At 40.0% G+C, this 14,003-nt stretch overlaps 2 protein-coding genes across 6 annotated transcripts in view; one reads left to right on the top strand and one right to left on the bottom strand.

The window, feature by feature from the left end:
- Positions 1–14,003, bottom strand: part of LOC134220415 (N-acylneuraminate-9-phosphatase-like) — a 71,983-nt gene that overhangs the window by 14,142 nt on the left and 43,838 nt on the right. The window contains exons 1-2 of one of the 2 annotated variants that reach the window (XM_062699491.1): positions 4,734–4,943; positions 4,489–4,663 (exon numbers count right to left, since the gene is read on the bottom strand). The exons of the other annotated variant lie outside the window; for it this stretch is intronic. Of the exons in view, the coding sequence (XP_062555475.1) occupies positions 4,489–4,663; positions 4,734–4,774 (216 nt within the window). The 5' untranslated portion in view covers positions 4,775–4,943. Of the gene's footprint in view, positions 1–4,488; positions 4,664–4,733; positions 4,944–14,003 lie in introns of those variants that run through there. 2 annotated transcript variants of the gene reach the window in all.
- LOC134220439 (electron transfer flavoprotein regulatory factor 1) lies at positions 10,763–11,692 on the top strand. Of its 4 annotated transcripts, none has more exons than XM_062699504.1 (3): positions 10,763–10,900; positions 11,127–11,222; positions 11,281–11,692. In XM_062699504.1, the coding sequence occupies exons 2-3, from the start codon at positions 11,181–11,183 to the stop codon at positions 11,488–11,490; spliced, it is 252 nt and encodes an 83-aa protein (XP_062555488.1). In that variant the 5' UTR covers positions 10,763–10,900; positions 11,127–11,180; the 3' UTR covers positions 11,491–11,692. The 4 variants fall into 4 exon arrangements, with proteins under 4 accessions (XP_062555488.1, XP_062555501.1, XP_062555496.1 ...); XM_062699517.1 differs by having other exon boundaries at positions 10,824–10,842; XM_062699512.1 differs by lacking the exon at positions 10,763–10,900 and adding an exon at positions 11,015–11,062.

Here is a 14,003-nt window from a genome sequence, read left to right as displayed (position 1 = left end):
GCTGGAAAATGGATTGTGGCTTAGAAAACCGCAAAGCGCGCCTGAGAGACTGCCAAAAAAAGGTTGACAATCTAGAAAATCCCACGGTGAGTCCGGGAAGTATACACACTCAGTTTTTAATTCTGCAGCTTGGCAAAAATCCACACAGCCGTCTGCCCAGCAAAATAAAAACTGATATCCTGGTAAAAATGACGTTTGTTAGCTGATTTGAGGCAATTTATTTGCTGATTTTCAGCAACTTTGACAGTAATCTCGTCAAAAAACATGTTTGTCAAATGAAACATGTTCAACGTTCAACTTCGTCTTACGAAAATGACTTTGAAAAAACAAAACACTCGTCCTATGCTAAAGGATTTTTTTGTTCCTTTTTTTTTGTGAGAGAAGAAGGGGAATGTGGGGTTTGAGTAAGTTACCATCAGCGTGTGTTTATATATTACCACCTCAGCGTGTCAATCGGTGAAGAGCAAGCCATGACTCGGCCTCTTCTTGTCCGATCTTGGTGGCGTGCACACGCACCGATGGAGAGCTGCTGTCATCGCATTTCGCTGCAGCCTTTTGGAGCCACACAAACCTCTCAGATATTGGCTTATGCTTCTAGATTTCAATTGGTAAGCAAATTACACAATTTTGTGCAATTGGACGAAAGTTATGAAATAAAAACGTTCCCTCAATACAGTTTTGAGATATTTATCAATTGGTATAGGTTACTACAACTAGTGCTTTGAATTCAAACAACGAACTGTTAGGCAAAGTTGTAGAAAATCAGAAAGGCAAAACGCTAAAACTTCACCATACAACACTTTTCTAAACTCATTCTCCGAAATGAAATGCCAAATCACCGAATTATCAAAACCATCCTTGACTATTTTTGTGGAAACGGTCCAATTGTCAATGCATGTACCTACGATTTATTTAGACTATTATCAGCATTGTAAGGTAAACGATGTATCTTGGACAAGCGCAGGTTATTCATTAGATAATGCATCTAGATTGAAGAGAATAAGACAATTGAGAACCACAAAGCTTATTCAAATATACTAGAGGCCTGAATAAGAGAAACGCGGATAAGTATGTGCCGCCAATCGAACCGTCAAAAAACAGCAGCCAATCGAGCAGGAGACCTGTCAAGCAGCCAAAATGTTGGCTCAAATACTGAAAACAGCTAAATTCGATTTTATGCCATTCTTGAATAAACAAATTTTACATAAGTTTGCAATAATATATGCAAGTTATTTATAGATTATGAAATGAAATTGCATTGTTTATTGGATTCTATTGTTTAATTATGTGGACACATTAAATAGCGGATTGTGAGACTTTATCTACATAAACCATTTCTTCCTTTTCATGTGTTGTTCTTTGATGAAGAAGAATGAATGCAGTGTTGGCAGAGTCATATTTTCTATCCGCGTTTCTCTTATTCAGGCCTCTAAAATATATAACCTATTATTGGTCTTGCATTTCCATTGCCAAATTATTTTGTAATCTGATTTTACTAGCTGTGAACTGTGATAAACCGCGAACTTAAATATTTACTACTTGGACATCAAATCTCCTTAACTTTTCAAAGGACCTAAGTAACATTTTTTCATGAATTAATTTGAACAGCGCAATCAACAGAAAACATGAAAACTTTTGATTGCAGTACTCAAATTAATTCATGAAAAAAATGTTACTTAGGTCCTTTTGAAAAGTTAAGCGAGAAATATGTAATTTCGACATGCAAAATGCATATATTTTGAACAGTCATTTTCTTTTGATTTGGGCATAGTTACCTTAATGGTATGATCCAACTTCACGTATCTACATTTTCTTAAATCAGGGCTGGTAGCGACCGAAGCCACTCAAAATAGTGACTTTAGTGACCAAAGCTGACGAAAAAAGGGACCAAATAGTGACTTTCAGTTGCAGAAAAAGTGATCAAATAGTGACTTCCAATTCCAGTTGCAAGCTCAATGAGACAAAATCAAGCGTTTTTGGGTCGAAGGAGAATAATTTGTGGCGAAAACTTCATTCACTCACCACTCTTTTCTCTTAGAACAAACTCAAAAGAGAAACGAAAATCGTACACGCTAACTTTTATCCACTCAGTGATTAAGAAAAATTGTATTATCCTCTCTTTTAACCCCACGAATATTTTACTCAATATCAGTCGAAAGCAGGACTACTCAAACTTATGAGTAGTCTTGCAAGCAAATCAAATTTTTACGCCACTGGAAGTGAGCGGAATATAGTTATCACTCATACCACCTGTTTTCTTTCCGGAAATGATTTCCCGGCGAAAATCTGCGTGAATGAGCATTTTCTTCTTCCTTTAAAATTGAGTGAAAATTACGATATTGTATTAGCTGAATCCCTGCTTTACAAAGATGCAGAGAATTATACGATTTGTCTCTGGTGCTACGGAAGTTTTTGTAATTTTTAGTGCGACGGGAACAACACTGCCCATGATTTCATAGTTGTTGTATCAACCATTGCGTATCAGGGACAAATATCGCAAACCTAAAACATTCTAACCCGTTGACACTTGAATGAGGGTTGAAACATGTCACCTATCGATTTTCCAGTAGTTGAATTACCGTTGTTAACGCGAGGTAAGTCAAATTCGGGGAAATTTTGAATGATTGTTACGTCAACTATGGGATCATGGGCAGAACAGTACGGATCGTTTTGGTAGACAACGAAACAAAAATTATGAAGATTCATGTACAACGAGCCTGGGATTGAACGCTCGACCTCCTGCTTGTAATGAGGACCATGCTCTCTGAACTTTTAAATATTTCTCGCTTAACTTTTCAAAAGGACCTAAGTAACATTTTTTTCGTGAATTAATTTGAATAGCGCAATTAACAGAACAACATGAAAGCTATTGATTGCAGTATTTAAATTAAATCATGAAAAAAATGTTACTTAGGTCCTTTTGAAAAGTTGAGCGAGATTTCTTCCAAAATACGCAGATTTTCCGCCTTGCTGTGCGTATTCATGGACGATGTTTGCTATGAAATTCGACAGTACATGCAATCTTCAAATTTGATCTCCTTTCTATGATATCTACTCAATAAATATTTTTTTACAGCAAACCCTTCATTACATCTGTCCAATTACAAAAAATTGATAACGAATTATATTTTCTTGAAATTTTTAAGCAAATTTTTATATTAAATTATATGTATATACTAATACTATATACTAATTAGGGATCAAGTCTCCTCAAATTGTGAGGCAATAACTCAAAATCCAAAAATCCTGAAATTGTGGTGGAATGTTGGCATTTTTATCTCTCCCTCCATTAAACATATTTATGGATTTGTGCTGTGAAAAAATGATAGCATTTGGTCAGCATCGGTGAAAATGTTCAAATTTTGCGGGGCCACTAAAAACATCTTTCGGAGGAACAAAACACAGTAAATAATAGAGTTAATGAGGTTGTCTATCAAAAAAATAACTCGCCACATAACGATCATTTGTCTAGAGGATGTATTTAAAAAAATACGCTATTATAACAATACTACTTTAGTTCTTGGTAAAACAGGGGAGAATCATGTCTCCCAAGGGGTCAAGTCTCCCCACTGCTGTATAAAGATTGAGTTTACAAAAAAACTTGTAATCGACAGGTCTCCTGCTTGCATGACTGTATACCAATTTATAAATTGTGACGTAAAACACCTTCAATGAAATGGTGAAATGCCAATAATGGATCGCGAAGTTTCAGAGCGATCGTTTTTCCAAGATCCGTAATTTCATTTCCGCCACGAACAAAGCATCATCCGATGGATACATAAAGCTTTATAAAAAGAAAACCTGGTCAATAGTTTCAAAATAGTTGAAAATAGTGACTTTTTGCGAGAAAAAGTGACTTTAGTGACTTGAGGTCGAAAAAAGAGACTTTTTAGTGACTAGCCCGAAAAAAGTGACCAAGTCACTAAAAAGTGACCCGCTACCAGGCCTGTTAAATGGATGTATTTGCTTAACTGACAAAGATTAAACCAAACATTTACTTTGTTTCGTAATCTTATCGATATCGGATCGATATCATTAATAACAGCCTGAAATTATGCAATTACTGGTCAATCCATGTATTACACATAAGGTGACTAATAAATGTCTGATGCATAAAAGCAGAACTTCATTTTGGTCACTCCTTGTTTAGCCGTTTCAAGTTAATGTTAAGTGCTTAGAATATTGGTATCTCGATTACAATCAAACTTTTGCTGCAAAGAATGTATTTCAGGTACATTTTACGAAGAGTCCTAAAATGCATGTCCTCTTGGATATTTGCGTTCATATTATGTGTAGGAAATCCACTGATTATTTACGTACAGAATTTGTCATTTACTGAATTGATGACCTCCTTTTTTGATGTGTTCGATATCGAAAATTTGTTTACTGTGCTAAGGAATTGATACATCAACTGAAAATGTGTATAAAAGTAAAGTCGTAGATACCGACGTATCCGTTCTTTATTTTTAAACACGAATAAGTACTTACTCGCACATCAGTACATTCGAAAATGAGTTCTATCAGTCGAACTGCTTGCGTAGCACTAGATTCGTCATCCGACAGAAAAGACGACGACAACGATGGCGGATGGCACGGCGATAGCTCCACCAGATTGTCCCGGGCCAGGCAAAGCCGGCAGTACGCTGTTGAGCTTGCCGAAGGCCTAAAAAACGAACATAATAAAAAATCGATATTCGGAATCCAATCAGCAACGATCTCTATACGAAACGCACAGCTGAAGATGTTCTAGGCCGAGGGTACCATTCTGATTCATCTTCCTATTGGATTCGCTTCGAGCTTGAAGAAAAAGATGTCACGATAAATTCAGGGTTTCAAAGCAAACTGAACTGAGTTTCACAACGAATTGCACTAAAGCTGATAGGGAAGCCGATTTTTTCTGATTACTGCTCTTTGTTGAGCTTCCTCAATGTTCCGCAGATGTGTTGGTTGTTACGCATTTGAGTTAAGCGAAGGCTAACTGTAATGGTGTTTGTACCGCATTGGTGTTTGTTTTGTTTCGTTTCTACGTGCTCTTCATTCTTGTTTGTATACAAAGCTACATGGCTTTCAACATCGTCGACCCCGACCTCCGTGCTTTATCCGTCTGAAGCAGCAAACCGGGCATACAGGTTCTTCCGGACTCGTCTATGCTTGTGCTACTGGTTCTACGCATACACAGATATAGAATTGCAGTTTAAGAACAGCTGTGCAGAAATGTAAGCATAAATAATACTGAATTGGCTCGTCCTTTTCTATTTCATTTTTTTGTGATTATGATAAGGGTCCCATTAGAGAAACAACTTTCTTAAACTTTTGGTCTGCAGAGCAGTCTGCAGACATTCCCCTACGATTTAAGATGCGTTTCTGTGATGAATGCCACTTCGATCTCTTACTTATCAAGAAATCAAGGGCGTAGCCAGAGGGGGGCAAGGAGGGGGGCGTCGCCCCCCCCCCTAAATGGTGGAAAGATTGAACGGGTACTGAAATGAATTCCCTTAAACATGTGCACTTTACGATCCAATCATATTCAGAAATAGGTGGTTGAAATTTGTTACCCGCTTGCTACACCGAAGCTAGGAGAGGAGACAATTATAGGGTCGATAACCGTAGTACCTACCACGCACCGGAAACTCCCCTCAGCAGGAGCAAACACACCATCTGGGTGTTACGCGGAAAGGAACCAATAAATGTTACAATGCAAAAGAGCCGGCAGACCGTGTCGCACCAAGAGGGGCTCAAAAGCTGCCAAGGAAAATAATCAAATATCCGCCCGCGGAAAGCGAGGCCTGGTGACTCCTTTTTGAGTCCGAGAACGAGCACAAAGAGAAAACTGTGTAAAAAACCTTAGGGATTGCTTGTGTGGAAAAAAGTGCTACCTGATGTACATCGCATGTAAGATTTATTCCTCTCTGCATGGTTTTGCCTTTCTCGTATACAAAGTATACGTAAAGGCTATAGGATCACTCCAAAACCGAACTTTTGATAGAAGGCTCGGAGACCCATAGTGTTATATACCAATCGACTCAGTTCGACGAATTGCGGTGATGTCTGTATGTGTGTATGTATGTGTGTGTGTACAAAAATGTGAGACACACTTTTTGGTACTTAGCATTATTCGATGTGCTCGCAACAAGTTGCAGTCGACGCGGATTGCGGTCTAGTTATTTCCTATTGAAAATAGGCCCGATCGGTCATTGCGTTCCAAAGTTATTGAAAAAACATTGTTTTTCTGCCAAGGGTCTCCACTTGGAAATTTTTTTTTCAAAAACGAAAATTTTGTTTTTCAAATTTTGCAGCAATGCATTCAAATGACCGCAAATGCATATGAATTGATGGAAAAAGTAAAATCTATCCCCCAAAAGTGCTATATCGACCTCTCTTATGTGTTTTTCTTATTATTTTAATGCGCGAGAAAGGCACCACCAACGCTAGGTGGATTGATCTGGGTTTTTTTTGATTGAGTGACGTCACAAAACATTGTGGGGAGTACTTGCGGTTATTGGTGATCACCGGCATCCGGTGGCGAATGGGTGGCAGGAGGCAGGTAGGCTGACGTTGGCACAGGCCGGGTTTTGCACCGGACGGAGGCTTGGCGACGTACCGGATGGAGGTTGAACGATGCGCCTGTACGCTAGCTTGACGATGATCAAGGCTAGAGAATGAACCGGACGAAGGTCGGGGCGGGGAACGTGTTCGAGGCCAGGTGATGCACCGGGTTAAGGCTTGATGAGGCGCCGGGCGAGGACTTGGCGACGTACTGGATGGAGGCTTGTCGATGCGCCGGATGAAGGCTTGGCGATCTACCGGACGACGGCTTGACGATGCGCCGGGCGAGAGCTTGGCGATCCGCCGGACGATGGCTTGGCGATCCACAGGACGAGAGCTTGGCGATGCGCCAACAAAATGGCCGCGCTTACTGGCGACCGGCGTGGCAACTTTTTGATGCGATGGGTGACGCCGAAAGCTGTCCCGAGATGTCGATGGCGACGCACCGGCCACGTGGATACCGTGATGACGGAATGGCCGCTGACGGAACACAGATAGGAATGGCACTCTCGCCAAGATGGCCACGCACGCTTCGACGAGAGCGATGTCCAAGATAGCGGAATTCTTCCACTAAAGACCGTTGCTGTATCCGGAGTCCTGTCCAAATCGTCCGAGGTTAATCTTGGGGAATACAATCCACCGCTTGTGCCACCAAGCGATGGGGAAAAAAGAAAAAAGCCGCTCTGGACCTGGGCGCATGATTAGCACCCCGTCACGAATGTGATTTCAACCTTTTTCTCCGTTTTCTCACTCGCCCTTCTCGGTTATCACACTTGGAACACCGGCGATCCGTTTAAAAAAAAATTACACAGTGTATTTCACGACTAAATACTTTTTTAACTACGTTATACGTTTTACTTATAGGTTCCGACGCGCACTTCCACTCTTTTCATGGTACTTAATAATCTTCCTCCGGCTGAAAGCTGAGTTATTCAATCAATTTTAAGATACGACGAAGCACGAACATTGACAGGCTTGTCGATCTGGCAACCCTTCCGTACACCATCTATTGGCAGATGAGAAAAGTATGGTGGGCTTTTTGGCCAGCCGACAAGCAACAAAAATGGGACCACTGGTCACAAATTCCCAAAAACTTATTAAGGTATCCAGGATCCATAATATATGAAAGTTCAAAACAACTCGAAACATTTCGGGCTCCAGAATTCTCCTTGAAATACTTCTAGAAGCTCCCCTGGGAACTCCTAAATTCTTTCCGGACTTCACTCGGAACTAACGCCAGAATTTTATTCGGAAACTAATTTGAGAGTTCCTCCAGGATATCTTCCAAGAGTTCTTCCAGGAATTTCTTCAGAACAAACCTCCGGGAATTCATCCGGTAATTTCTTCAGCAATTATTCGGGAATACTTTCAGGATTTCATCTAAGAATTTCTGCATTAATTCCTCCTGGTATTTTTCCGGGAATTCCTTCAGATATTTCTCCAAAAATTCCTTCGTGAATTTCTCCAAGAATTTTTTCAGAACTTCCTTGTGAGTATTTCTCCGGAAGTGCTTGTGGGAGTTCCTCCGGGAGCTCCTCCAGGAGTTTTACCAAGAGTTTCTCCGTGAATCCCTTCAGGAACTTCACAGTGAATTCCTGGCTGATATTTGGCAGGAATTTCACGGAAATTGGATTTCGGAAGCTCCTTTAGAGATTCAACTCCGGGTATCCCACCGGCTGTTCCTCTGAAAATTCCTCCGAGAGTTCCACCATTAGTTCCTCCGGGAATTCATTCAGGCTTTCTTTCAGGAATTCATTTAGGCTTTCTTTGGGAATTTATCTACAAATTCCTCCGGGAGGTCCTTTAAGAATTCTTCCAGGGGTTCCTCCTAGAATTCTTACGGAAGTTCTTTTGGGAGTTCATCCAGGAGTTCTTACGAGAGTTCCTCCAGGATTTCCTCCGGAAATTCTTTCTGTAGTTCTTCAAGAAATTCTTCCGGGAGTTCCTCCGGATATTACTCCAGGAGTTCCTTCTTAGAGGAACACCCGGAGGAACTGCCGGTGAAACTCCCGAAGGAATGCTCATAGAAACTGCCGGTGGATCTCCCGGAGGAATTCCCGTAGGAACTGCCGGAGGAGCTCCCGTAAAAACTCCCGGAGGAATTTCAGAAGGAACTTCTAGAAGAATTCCTAGAGGACCTCCCGGAGGAACTCCCAGAGAAACTATCGGAAGAACTTCGGGAAGAATTTCCAGCTAAGTTCCTGAAAAAAGCCTGAATGATTTCCTGGTAGAGCTACTGGTGGAACTCCCGGAGAAATTCCCGGATGAATTGCCGGTGGAATTCCCGGAGGAACTCTCGGAGGAATTTCCGAAGGAACTTCCGGAGGAATTTTTGAAGAAACTACCAGAAGAATTCTCGGAAAAAATCTTTCAGAGGAACCTCCGCAGGAACTGCCGTTAGAACTACCGGAATTATTCTCTGAGGAAATTCTGGAGGAATCCTTGGAGCAATTGCCGGTGGAACTCCTGAAAGAATTCCCGGGGGAATTTTCAGAGAAACTCCTGGAGGATCTTGAAGTTTCCACCGGAATTCTTTCAGGATCTCTTCAGGAATTAATCTGGGAATTCCTCCAAAAATTACATTGTTGATTTAATTTTCAGTATAATTTCTGTACAAATTTCCGGTGGAATTCCTGAAGAAATTCTTTGAAATTTTATGGAAGAATGCAGGATTTTTATAATAATTGTTATGGCCGACTTTATATTCTTTCTGAATACTAAGCAAGGATGTTAACGATCATTCAGTAATTTGCGTTCGATCATTTAGTAGTTTGTCAATAACACATTCCAGAAGCTGAATTACAAAATGTGTTGTATGGTGGACTTCTAGTGCGAAGGTTTTTCTACAACTCTGCCTAATGGTTCGTTGTTTGAATTCCACTAGGAACGGAGTTATAGCTATAGTTTCAGTAACTTAGACTAAATGATAACAAATTTCCAATCATTTAGTTGATAAGTTCGTTAATAATGTTCTCACGTTGCACTAATAATGTTCTCACACTCAACGTTGCATTGTGAGAGCGTCATGTTCATTGGCGTTGCTTTTTAGTACAAAACGCTGATTTCAACGCCTAGCGCGACGCGACGCGCAACGCGCTATTATGATCCAACCTTTACTGTTGGTTGTGGATTTGATTTCAAAGTTGTTGGAACTTAGAAGGAAAAGGTATCAAGCACTAATATTCACGTGGTTTTATTAAACTGCTATAAAACCACGATTCAGAAGACCTAAACAAGTTGCCACCCCCCTTCCCCCCTGATCGAAATCCTGGCTACGCTTATGAGAAATCTGTCAGCTCAATTGTTTTGCTTTTTGATGAACTCTCGCTTAACTTTTCAAAAGGACCTAGGTAACATTTTTTTCATGAATTAATTTGAATAGCGCAATCAACAGAACAACATGAAAGCTATTGATTGCAGTATTCAAATTAATTCATGAAAAAAATGTTACTTAGTTCCTTTTGAAAAGTTAAGCGAGAACTAATAATTATATAAAAAATCACGACAATAAAGCTTTAAAAAAAGTTTTGCTCTTGAACAAGCAAGCGTTTCAACTGATCAGGCGCACCTTAGCAGTCATTTTCAATGATGAACAAGTCAAGAGTGAAGACCTAGTCGAAATGAGTCGAAATGCACAAATGGTTGCAGCTCGTGAACGTCGAACCAATTGCTCCGGGATGTACAACGGAGAAGATTTTTTCGGGGAACCGCTATCGTTCTCCAGCGTCCGATGAAATCATGAAGGAGAAAATGAGTGCCAATCACTGGTGAATGGAGATTGAGCCGATACAGGTGCTAGTTGTTTATACAAATGTTGGAGTACTGGAATTGCCCAGTGGGGGTCGGGATGACTGGATGCCTTGTTGAGTTTTGAGAGTCCTGGTGTAAGTAAAAATTTCCACGACCTCCGCTCACATCGGAAAGCCATGTGTGATCCCCCGATGTTTGTCCCCACAGTTGGCGCACGTGGGGTCGACCACCTCCATTTTGTAGTTCGTTGGGTTGGGGTTGCTACACTTTTGTTGAAATAACGTTAAAATAAAATAATATAACTCAAAGTCTATTCGCAACCAACGCATCAAGCTTACTTAACAGTTTACTTGGGCAATCTAAAAGGGAGAAACAGAAATTCTGTGCTAACATTTTTTGGGCCGCAAAGCAATGAATACAAACGATACAAATACTCTTGTGTGTATTGTGGACCGCGGGCACGTAGCATCAATGACATTGATGGTGCAGTTCTCTAAGACCGGTTCCACTGCAGTGCACTGGTTTGTTCTATAAACTTCATAAACTGTACGTGGAGCTAAAACATCTAAATTCGAATTTGATATAAAACAATATCAAAGCAAAGGTATCATATATTTCTTGTTATAGCTGATAAAATTTGCAGTGATTAGAAATTAAGATTAGTGTTGTTCAAGATGATATCTCATTTGGGTGTTTCTAACGCATCACCCCTTGTAAATACGTCCAATCAGATGTTTACGTTAAAGCGTCGATGTCGTAACAAATCGTAGCTTAAACAGTTTTCATTTTGAATTTGGTCTTTTAAAAATTTAACTTCTATCCTATTGCAGTTGCTTCATCATTACGTTCCAAAATAAATGAGACATTTCTCCAGTTGATCAAAAATGTCCAGTAGTCGAAGTCGTGTTCTGGATCTCTACAAGCGGGTAAGATAACATCCAATATTACTACATATATTTTCGATACATTCTATCACAATTTTAGCTGCAATACCTGGGCCGTGACTATCCCGGTGGGCCGGAAAAGTTTCGCCAGAAGTGCTACAATGCGTTCAAGCGGCAGAGCGCCGAACGCGACCCGGAGAAGATCGAAAAAGCCATCAATCTGGGCGAGTACGTGATCAAGGAGATCGAGGCGCTGTACAGTTTGCGCAAGTACCGGGCCATGAAGAAGCGGTACTACGATGAGAATTGAGATTAAGGCGAGACTAATGGAGCGGGTAAGATTGTATCACAGCAGTGCAGGGATTGAAGACATTACTTTTTTAACCAAATGGTGCCCTTAAGTAGATTGGAATCCAATGTAGAGTAAATCGATTAGTAAATTGTGACTGAAGTTTTCGTGTTAGAATAAGATATAAGAATAAATAAAGTATCTACAAACATTTTAAAATTTATTTTTAGACATTTTGTTTGATTTAGGTAGTTGGGTTCATTTATGCACAATCTCCGAAAATGAAAATGTATGGTTGGCCGTTTCCCGGCCAAGTCGAAAAGAAGATGTTCGAATTCCTTAGGAGCTAGCTCTAATTAAAATCGGTCAACTTTAGACTCTTTTTACTCCCCTTCGTAACACTTTATGTGTAAATATATTGGAACTAGAATCCCACCACAAATCGTGTTTGTTAGAAATATCCATGTTAATGATATTTAACAATAAATGTGATGAAAACGTAGCCTTTCCCATAGTAGGCTCTGTCATCTTGACGATTTTCAATGTTCATCGAAATAGAGTGACAAACAAAAGCCAAAGAAATCAAACCACGAACATGTTGAATATCAAGTAGGCGATCTATTATTGTCAATAGACGAATCTAAGTAAAAATAAGAAGAAGACACACAATGGTCTTAACTTTGACAGATTCTACAGCACAGCATAGGAAGATATTTTAAAATGCTTATAATAAATTCTAGACAAATTGTAAATAAAAACTGATTGATGTAGGATACGGAAAAGTTCTGAATTACATATTCGGAAGCTTATCTCAATTTTTTTGAATATTTTCCAAAAATGTATCTATCATACTTTTTCGGAACTTTTTCCGTATCATACTTCAATCAGATTTTAATCATATTTTGTCTAGAATTTATTATAAGCATTTTAAAATGATCTTCGTATGCTGTGCTGTAGGATCTGTCAAAGTTATCACCGTCGTGTGTCTTCTTCTTATTTTTACTTGAATTCGTCTATTCATTAGAAAACCAAAATGGGCTATTAGCAATGTTGGATTTTTTTCACAATCCGTACGCTAAGCCTAATGGGTCAAACAGGGTCAAACACAATTGGTACGTTTGCGTGCGTTTTGACAGTTTTTCCATGGGAAAACTGTCAAAACGCACGCAAACGTATCAATTGTGTTTGGCCCATAACTTCGGAAGTGGTGCGCTGTTTTCATTTGGTGATGCGCTATACAGCGCACCATTTCCGAAATTTGATTTAACGTATGGATTGTGAAAAAATCAAACTTCGCTGACGGCTAATTCGGTTTTCTACTGAATTAATAATATTAGAAACGAATCAAACAAGCGAAGAATTATCACAGTAGCTGCCAGTAATTAAGTATAAACTAGTTGACCCGGCGAACTTTGTATCGCCAGAAATTGATAAATTTTCTGATCTGATTTTCTAAAACATGTTTATCATAACTTTTTTAAGTAAACAAACAAAAATTAGCAAAAATTGATCTATCTATTATATAATCATAGTGGCAACTTAGAAGCGAGTGATGCGGTGGAAAACCATTAGCGAACGAATCTATGTGTTGTGGATACGGGGCAAATTCTTCAATTACAGCCTAATCAGTGTTGTAAAATGTCATTTGCATTCGTTTGTATAATTTTCCCAGAACTTGTTTCAGAAGGTAGCTATCAATTCATGTTGTATGACGAACTTATAGCGGTTAAATGGGCCTACAACTTTGTCTAACGAGACTTTGCTGTAAATATGTAATCTGGGGCGTGGGAGGCAAAATGTCATTCAAATGACATTATGTCAAATGACACGTGACATTTTGGAGAGTTTTCACTCTCCAGCCTTTGATGTTATACTTAGAGCAATGTACCCTTGGACAAAAATATAACCCTACTCAAGCGTTATGAGTACATTCAAAATTATGGAAGAAATTTTGCTTCTAAAGAAAGTTATGAGCAAATTAGTCAAATGACATGCAGATGACATTTTACAAGCCTGAGCCTAATCAACGTTTACGCACCGACAAACGATAAATCCGACGACGTGAAGGACACGTTTTATGAATGTCTTAATAAAGCCTATGGAGAGTGCCGAAAGCATGACGTGAAAATTGCTATCAGAGACGCTAACGCTCAAGTCGGTAGAGAGGACTTTTTCCGTCCCATAATCGGTAGGGAGAGCCTCCACTCCACCTCCACAGCATGAGAAGTGGTAGGCACTGAACAGAGGCGACCCAGGACCCCCAGGACGGGTTGGTTCGATGTGGAGTGACAGAAAGTGACAGACGAGAAGAACGTTGCCAGAAGCCGGATGTTGATGTCGGGTACCCGATCGAATAGAGATCGGTATAAGGAAGCAAGAGGAGCCGAAAAACGAACCCACCGTAGGAAGAAAAAAGAGTATGAAGAACAAGTGATTAGCGAGGCGCAGTAAAAAATGGAGCAGAATGATATGCGGAGGTTTTATGAGGCTGTCAATGGCGTGCGGAGAAAGACAGCGCCATCTCCCGTCATGTG

Source organism: Armigeres subalbatus, chromosome 1 (genome assembly GCF_024139115.2).
Source record: "Armigeres subalbatus isolate Guangzhou_Male chromosome 1, GZ_Asu_2, whole genome shotgun sequence".
NCBI lineage: Eukaryota > Metazoa > Arthropoda > Insecta > Diptera > Culicidae > Armigeres > Armigeres subalbatus.
The sequence above is the reverse complement of the archived record's forward strand: the minus strand, read 5'-3'. Positions and strand labels throughout refer to the sequence as shown.

Excerpts from the sequence above, each read along its gene's own strand:
- LOC134220439 (XM_062699504.1), top strand. The coding sequence starts at position 11,181 with ATGTCCAGTAGTCGAAGTCGTGTTCTGGATCTCTACAAGCGG. Across the intron at positions 11,223-11,280 it reads TTCTGGATCTCTACAAGCGG|CTGCAATACCTGGGCCGTGA; the intron begins GTAAGATAACAT and ends TCACAATTTTAG.